This window comes from Oncorhynchus keta, unplaced genomic scaffold (genome assembly GCF_023373465.1).
Source record: "Oncorhynchus keta strain PuntledgeMale-10-30-2019 unplaced genomic scaffold, Oket_V2 Un_contig_1690_pilon_pilon, whole genome shotgun sequence".
NCBI classification, from domain to species: Eukaryota; Metazoa; Chordata; class Actinopteri; order Salmoniformes; family Salmonidae; genus Oncorhynchus; species Oncorhynchus keta.
The window spans coordinates 250,001-259,200 of NW_026280186.1; the positions used below are offsets into that span (position 1 = coordinate 250,001).

At 41.9% G+C, this 9,200-nt stretch overlaps 1 protein-coding gene across 1 annotated transcript in view; it reads left to right on the forward strand.

Moving 5' to 3' along the window:
* LOC118365693 (ras and Rab interactor 2-like) overlaps positions 1 to 8,734 on the forward strand; it is a 38,049-nt gene extending 29,315 nt beyond the window's left edge. The window contains 5 exon segments of the mRNA XM_052503224.1: positions 2,164 to 2,246; positions 2,673 to 2,898; positions 4,794 to 4,925; positions 5,189 to 5,352; positions 6,140 to 8,734. Coding sequence (XP_052359184.1) covers positions 2,164 to 2,246; positions 2,673 to 2,898; positions 4,794 to 4,925; positions 5,189 to 5,352; positions 6,140 to 6,481 — 947 coding nt within the window. The 3' untranslated portion in view covers positions 6,482 to 8,734.
* The last annotated feature ends 466 nt before the right edge of the window (positions 8,735 to 9,200 follow it).

Consider the following 9,200-nt stretch of genomic DNA (forward strand, 5'->3'; position numbering starts at 1 on the left):
GCAAAGTGATGTGTAATTCCTATTGGAATCCAGCCTGAGTTAGGATTTCCAACAAGTGGAATTGTTAATCACCTGCAACCTGCATTCAGAATGACTGCTAGGGTAGGGAAGATTGAACACTGAGACTACCTCAATCATCTAAATTGGAACAACCATCTCAGTAATGGGTGCAATAAATCCAACAGATTGGATATTTAGAAAACTGTAGGTTATTTATCTTTGTGTAGCATAAGATGTATCAACCAATCAATGTGCATGCAAAAACACAGATATTACAGTAAAACGAACCATTCTGAAAATCTCCCTTCAACAGAGCATGCTGGGAAATAGTATATTATTATTTCTTGTATTTGTATTTATTTATACCTTTATTTTGACAGAGTCAATGCTGAGACCAAGGTCTCTCTTCCAGATGAGCCCTGTATAGCACCACAATACACATCAGAATACAATAAACACAATAGACCACATATTCATATACACAATAACATATGCGTTATTACACACAACAATACACCAAAAGAAAATCATAAATAACTAGACACATTCTTCAGTATAAAGGTCCCCTAACAACCATCTGAGATGCCCCAGAGGCACCAATTCCACCCATTTTAAAGTGTATTGTAGTTCATTCTACCTAACTGTCTAGACGCCAAAGGATTCCCCAGAGTTAACCAGCCCTGTGAACGGGATGCTAACTTGTCATTTTAAATCGTAACAGTGATGAAAGTCGGCTGGTTCTATGTAGAACCCTTCTTGTCTTCCAAAGAATCATCAAAGAACCCTTTTACCCAAAAACAGTAAAGGATGTTAAATGTTCTAGATAGAACCATTTGCCTAACAAAGGACCCTTGTCTTCCAAAAAGGGTTCTACTGATCCAACTGGTTCTTGGTAGAACCCTATCTCTCCACAAATAACCTTTTTGGAACTCTTTTCTAAGGGGTGTAGCCCATTGTAAAGGCTTACAGAGGAGGTATAACAAACATTGCCCAACATACCAAGGAGTCAAGGCCAGTCCTGAGTGGAGACAGGAAACCAGCAGTAAGGAAGTGTAGAGGGACGTGTGTGTGTGTGTTTACATCATGTTTTTGAACTATTAACCTGTGTGTGTTTATCCAGCTCTCGAGTCCATGTTAATATTCTACCTACCTCTCCATGTATTCAGAATCATATTTATTTTATTAGTCGTAGCCGACAGTAAAACACTACCCAGTTTTTACCTTGGTTGACATTGCTTTTCTAAACTTGATCATTTACATATAGGAATTTAGTGCTGTGTAGTCTGTAGGTAGTGGGGAGTTTTCTAACCTTACACTTCCCCGAACCTCCCTCTTTCTCTCGCTCTCTCTCTCTCTCTCTCGCTCTCTCGCTCTCTCGGTCTCTCGCTCTCTCGCTCTCTAGGCCACTAGATTCATTTGGATGAGTGGCAGTAACAAATGAAAATGTATACAAATGTTAAGAATAACCAGTTGAAATAATAGAGACGATTAAAACTATGGTTCAGTACCCAGCTGCCGGCTACGGTTCACGGGCTCTGTCACCGCTAGTTAACCAGCAGCAAAGACTATTTGCTTGACTCTGATTGTATACAGTTTGTGATCAGATGAAAAATAATAGAATAGGCTACGTGATGGATGTAGGCTATTGTTTTATCTAACTGTGTAGTTTGTGTTCAAGCATGTATTATTCTCCTGAGGATCTTGGGGTGATGTCCGTTAGTGTGCAGGTTCAGCTATGGTTATGGCTGGGTTATGTTTTAGGGCGAGGCAGTGGAAGTAGCTCTTCACAGCGGACGCGCACCATTGTACAATAAAATGCCATTGCATGATCAAACTGCATCTGGGTCAGTTGGTGTTTTTTAATGGTTGTGGATGGTATTTATTTTACTGCATGATGTTTTACAGCGTTTACGTTTACCGTTTCATTGCGGAAAAGCATTTTCAGTTGCGTGAGATTTATCCCTCTAAAAAGTTTTAAACGTAAAGCTCTTACGTTAACGGAGAGTTTTACCACATCCTCCTAATTGTGTGAAACATTGATCGAACTCCAAAAATACGAAGAAAGCCCTTCACACAGCAGTGTGTCTTGATCCAGTTTAGGTTACAAGCCAGTTTGGGGAAGCAGCCACTAACCCCCAACGTGTCTGTGTGTTTTATCTCTAGACTCTGTCCTGGAGAAGGCCATGCACAAATGTGTGTTGAAGCCGCTGAAGGGCGTAGTGGAAGTGGCCCTGCACGACTTCCAGGTGAGCTTTGTCTTCCATTGCAGCACCTGATAGAATCATAGTTGATTCGGAAAGTTAGTAGAACGTTAGTCAAGGAGCTCATGTCTTTTAAACAGGATATATTTTATATGCAGTGTTTACACTAAGGAGAATCCTGAAGTTGATGTCATCATAACCACAGGTCTGAGAGGTTTTCTCCCCTTCTAGTAATTACATTTCTATGATAGAAATATAATAAATAGAAGGAACAATGATCATAGAAATATAATGAATAGATGGCGATCATGACCATGAAGATGATTCATAACCTTGTTTGTCTAGTAATTCTATATCTATAATCACAACATTGACCTTCCTCTCGCTACTCTCCCATTTAAGCACTGGGGCTTTGTCACTTCTAATAACTACATTTCTACGGTCATAACCTTCTCCTTCCTCTCCTCCTAGGTGAGCAGTGGAGGCTGGCAGCAGCTGAGGGAGAACCTGGCCCTGGCTAAGACCCGGAGGCCTCAGGACCTGGGTGTGGACGGGGCCGTGCCCCCTGACCCCATGGCCATCGAGAAGATCCGCCACAAGTTCCACAACATGAGGAAGATGTACTCCCCGGATAAGAAGGTGTCGCTGCTGCTCCGAGTGTGTAAACTCATCTACACCATCATGCAGGATAACTCAGGTAGGTGGGATTGGGGGGAGGATGTGTTTTGGGAGGGAGGGTACATGTACAGTCATGGTCATTTGAGAATGACACAAATATTAATTTTCACAAAGTCTGCTGCTTCAGTGTCTTTAGATATTTTTGTCATATGTTATTATGGAATGCTGAAGTATAATTACAAGCATTTCATCAGTGTCAAAGGCTTTTATTGACAATTACATGAAGTTGATGCAAAGAGTCAATATTTGCAGTGTTGACCCTTCTTTTTCAAGACCTCTGCAATCTGCCCTGGTATGCTGTCAATTAACTTCTGGGCCACATCCTGACTGATGGCAGCCCATTCTTGCATTATCAATACTTGGAGTTTGTCAGAATCTGTGGGTTTTTGTTTGTCTACCTGCCTCTTGAGGATTTGACCATAAGTTCTAAATGGGATTAAGGTCTGGGGAGTTTCCTGGCCATGGACCCAAAATATCGATGTTTTGTTCCCAGAGCCACTTAGTTATCACTTTTGCCTCATGGCAAGGTGCTCCATCATGCTGGAAAAGGCATTGTTAATCACCAAACTGTTTGAGGATGTGCTGGGACCATTTTTTATTCATGGCTGTGTTCTTAGGCAAAATTGTAAGTGAGCCCACTCCCTTGGCTGAGAAGCAACCCCACACATGAATGGTCTCAGGATGCTTTACTCACCTTGTCTTCTCCGGAAAAGCTTTTTTCCAGATGCCCCAAACAATCTGAAAGGGGATTCATCAGAGAAAATGACTTTACCCCAGTCCTCTACAGTCCAATCCCTGTACCTTTTGCAGAATATCAGTCTTCTTTGCTGCCGTTCTTCATACCAGGCCATCCTCCAAAAGTCTTCGCCTCACTGTGCATGCAGATGCACTCACATCTGCCTGCTGCCATTCCTGAGCAAGCTCTGTACTGGTGGTGCCTCGATCCCGCAGCTGAATCAACTTTAGGATACGGTCCTGCCGCTTGCTGGACTTTCTTGGGCCCCCTGAAGCCTTCATCACAGCAATTGAACCGCTCTCCTTGAAGTTCTTGATGAACCGATAAATGGGACTTTGTAATTAATTGCAATTTATATGATCACTCTTCATAACATTCTGGAGTATATGCAAATTGCCATCATACAAACTGAGGCAGCAGACTTTGTGAAAATTAATATTTGTGTCATTCTCAATTATTTTGGCCACGACTGTGCAGAGAGTGTGGATGAGTTCCACATATTTGTCTATAGTGTATCTGGTTGTGTATTACACACGATTGGGATCAATTCCATTTAAAGTCAGTAAATTCAGGAAGGAAACTAAAAAGCAATGTTTCTTAATTATTTTGTTTGATAAAACTTTTTTTTGAAATTCTATTGACCCCCAACCTTGTTTTATCTGCATGTTTTTGAGTATGTGTGTTTGTGTGTTCATGTGTGTGTTTTCATCTGACCATAACTTTCCTATACCTCACCTTGCCTTTCCCCTTTGTACAGGGAGGATGACTTCCTGCCCATGCTGGCCTACGTCCTGGCCCATTGTGACATGCCTCTCTCTCTCTCTCTCTCGCTCTCCTTTCTCTCTCTGTCGCTCTCTCATCCCTCTCTCCTCTCTCTCCATTTCTCTTCTCTCTCTACTCTCTCTCCCCTCTCTCTCTCTCGCTCTCTTGTCTCTTCTCTCTCTCTCTCTCTCTCTTGTATCTTCTCTCTCTCTCTCTCTCTCTCTTCTCTCTCTCTCTCTCTCTTGTCTCTTCTCTCTCTCTCTCTCTCTCTTCCCTCTCTCCTCTCTCTCTCCCCTTTCAATTCCCTTCCATTCAATTTGCTCTATTGGCATGACGTAACAATGTACATATTGCCAAAGTTTACTTTGGAGATTTACAGTATTAACATAAAAATAATAATAATCTCTCTCTCGCAGGGAGGATGTATGGAGCAGATGACTTCCTACCGATGCTGACCTATGTCCTGGCCCAGTGTGACATGCCTCAGCTGGACACTGAGATCCTCTACATGATGGAGCTGCTGGATCCCACACTGCTACATGGAGAGGGTAGGTCTTCCATCACGTCATGAAACTGGATTCAATACCACAGTATACAGTTTGCGATATACTCACGTATAGACCAGAATGTATTCTTCACCAACATGCAAACCGTATACGTCATTTTCTACCTTGTATGGTCTCGTTGAGACATTAACACGTCCACAGTCAAACCCACAGCATGCCCATATTGACATGTATTATATTTCTCTTCCTGGGTCTCCTCCTTCCCTGCCTGCTCGCCCCTTCTCCCCAACCCTCCCTCCCCACAGGTGGCTACTACCTGACCAGTGCGTACGGGGCCATGGCTCTCATCAAGAACTTCCAGGAGGAACAGGCAGCCAGGGTCCTCAGCTCCGAGGCCAGAGACACCCTGCACCAGTGGCACCGCCGACGCACCGCCCAGCGCACGGCGCCCTCCGTGGACGACTTCCAGGTATCGCCCTGAACCCCATCTGACCCCCAGGCAGTGAGTTTGAAAGAACGCCCCCCTAAAATGCCTTCCCCGAGACGGGAGAGACAATCTGCATGGCTCCAGTGTGAAGTTTCCCTTAAGTACAGATCTAGGATCAGCTTTCTTTCCCCCAATCCTAACCTTAACCATTAGTGGGGGGAAATGCAAAACTGACCCAAGATTAGCGTCAAGGGGCAACTTCACTCAACACCAATCTGCATGAGAAGCGCCGGTGGTGACATGCCGAGACTATCCCTCTGTATTTGGATCCGTATTCAAAAATGATCTGGAACTATGAAGACACTTTTGGAAGAAAAAAATGTGTTTGATTTCCGGGTTAGAGACGGTCAAGAAGGGAGTGATATTGAGAAGGAAGCTGATAGGTAGATGAGATAGGACTAATCTAATGCATGTGATTGTGTACTAATGACGCGTTGTCTTGGTTTTTCTCTGTTCGCTCTGAAATGGCTGTGTCTTCCTGTAAACGCCATACAAAGAATAGAGGCTATAGAGCCGTATCAGCGCTCCTTCATATTTCTCCCTGTGTCTCTTCAAAAAACAAGAACATTCCTGTGTATTTGTGTCTCAGTTCTGATCCTGCATGAGCACCTGCATATAACTGATATCCGTGTTCTCTGTCTCTCTTTGTGTCATTTTCTCCCATGTGTTTTTGCATGTGTATATATTATATCTGTTTTGCATGTTTGCATAAATGTATTTTTGTATGAATATTACCTGTATTACATTCCTTGTATCCTTTCTCCTTCAGAACTACCTGCGAGTCGCCTTACAAGAAGTCAACAGCGGCTGCACAGCCAAAACCCTCCTAGTCCACCCGTACTCCACCACCGAAGAAGTATGCTCGCTCTGCGCCTACAAGTTCAATGTTCATGACCCCGAGAACCACGCCCTCTTTCTCATCACTGAGGCAACCTGTCAGCAGCTTGCCCCGGACACACACCCCCAGCGAATCAAAGCGGAGATACACAGCCACCCAAACTCGCAACCCTTCCATTTTGTCTACCGCAGAGTGCCCAACCTTAACCTGTGTATACCAGCTATCTCAGCTAACCAGCACAATGGCAACTGCCAAGCCAATTGGATGAATTAATAATGATGAAATAAAACGTTATTTATCCCTAGAGGGGACATTGGATTTTTCACTAGTGTACAAACGCATACAGGGACAGTCTCATACATCAGAACACATAGACCTGAGAGAGCACTGATGGATGGTGGAACAAGTACAATACCTGACTGCTGAGACTGAGGCAGTCCTAATATGGACACCACCCGGGTATGATGGAATGATACTGAATGGTGATACTGAGGATGTCCTAATATGGACGTGAATCCATAGAATGTTAGTGAATGGCGGAAATTGAAAAATTGCACTGTATGTTTCAACTATAGGGTCAGAGAATGTTGCTGTGTGTTGTGAAGGGATCCTAGACTACTCAATGGAAAAAGTAGTTTCTATGCTTCTTAAAAGGAGACAGAAAGAGGAAGCAGGTAGGGAGAGAAGTGTCTGGTGTCTGCATGCATTTCACTCTCTTTTCAGGGAGTGTCAGGAATTGGTTGGTCAAGTCCAGTGTCGAGTCAGCTAGTGACCACTCTGCAGAGCTGACTCCGGGGCAAGATTCATGACAATAAATGCCAAGCTACATTTAGCATGCTTGAAATGTAAAGGCTATTTCTGATTGAGCCGACAAATGCAATTTAGCGTGAATGCAGTCTCCATAAACGTGGGAACATTGCCATTAAATGTAAATCGTGCTATAACTTTGAACTTCAGCGATATGGTTTGAATCGAGCCACCCCACTGGGCACAAACAGGTTGAATCAATGTTGTTTCCACGTTATTTGAAAACGAAAAAAATACGTTGAAACAACGTGGATAGACAACGAATTGACGTCTGTGCCCAGTTGTCCTGGTGGGATGTGTGAAGAAGCTAAACAGATGCTTTGCGAAGGTTGGCTGGACTTTTCATGTGGATTTGGTGACCCCTATAAGATATTTGAAGAATGGCTTGCAGCAGTATGAACATCATGTCAACTTGCGTACTCTTAAGTCTACAACCTAACTGTCATTTGCAACGCCATTATATTCAAACAAATTTTTAAAAAACTCACTGCTCTTGCTGTTATTACTTGTTTTGAAATATTCTGCTTTAATAAGAGCAAGAGCAATGTGCAGGTTTCTCTTTTCTTTGAGGTTATCATATTCCCTCGCACCTGCAACCAGATAACTCAGATGTGCGAGTGCTTTTTTGAAATAAGAAATGCAATTATATCAAATTATATAACTGTATATAGTTTTTCCTGTCGCATTTTGTATGATTATTTTGCTGCAGTTGCTGGTCAACTGTAGACAACGTAAAAGTGTAGATTGTGTTTTTATAGGAAAATGCTATTTCATTTGGATTGAAAACGTAACCAGTGTGTTCCTGAGATCATTTCCCCCACATGCCGTTCGATTATATGCCAGTAAATTAAAGCAATAAATATTTTGGAGACAGAATCTGAATTGACTCAACTAAACTTGTGTCTATATCAACTGCCTCAGCAAATGGGAATGACTGTATTCAAAGTTGTACTAGAAAGTTGAAATTGTATTGGTTGACGGGAATATACTATGTTTGTTTCTGTCTGTTATCTATAGGGGTCACTGGCTGATTCCTTATCTGCTATTGAGAAGAAATGACAATCTAAACTCATTTCCCCTTGAGGATGAATAAAGTACAATCTCATCTCAGTCAGTATTAGTGTGTATTACTCAGAGGTTGGTGATCTCTAAGAAGAGAACGGTCAACAGTTTTATTGAGATATGGATTGTACAGTCAGTTGATATAATGGTAATTATTCGGTTACAACAACCATTTCTAACACCTGTATGATTTTTCCATCACTGTTTTGCTGTTATTCAAATCTGACAAGTAGAAACGGATGAGTAGTGTGTTCGATTAATATTATGACACGTAATGCAATGCTTAAAACACTACTGCTAAACCAACCAAACTGTCTTTTTGATCTTGTATAAATTCTGGGGGATATTTTGTATTTATTTTTTGGACTTTTATGCAAAGAAAGTTGATGAAATGATGGGGGGGTTAAAATATGCGAGATGGTGTTGGGTGTCCTCTCCCAAAAGCCCTGTAGTAGCCTTTCTTTGACTATTGCACCCATTACAACTAAAACTCCCTATGATGGTGTTCTTTTGTTGACCTTAGTGACCATTTGTTGCCATGTTGGACTAAAGTAGGAATGAATATACTTTAATAAGAAATACGATGCATTTTCAAATGTTACTCTACAAACAGTTACTGTTTTTTTTCTTTGAATAAAAACACCACAATGTAATCCATTTAAGCAGTTTTATTTGTCGATTACATTTAGCAAATTACAAATGTGAAACATGAAATGCAGAAATGAGTATTTGTGTAAATATATCCATGATATAAACAAGTGGTTAAAGCTCGCTTGGACACAGTGTTATCCTCCTGGGTGCATTCAGTGGGGTATGCGCCCTTTACGCATCAATCAATCTCCTCTCCGTTCATTTGCATGTTTTCGATCTGGTGTTGTTTGCCAAAAGCATGTGGTGGCCAACACTTCAACTGTGTCTTGACTTTAGACTAGAGCCTTTTCAGACTCCAATGCCTGATTACAGTTTTTTTCTGAATGCTTAAACTCTAACAGTGATTCTTGAAGCACTATCTCTGAAAACATTAACACTTGTAGCCAATGCATTTACCAAGTGTGCCAAACTGAATGCACGTTCTCTGCTTTATACTCAGTTTGTCATTTTATAACACACTTTTTTGCAAAAC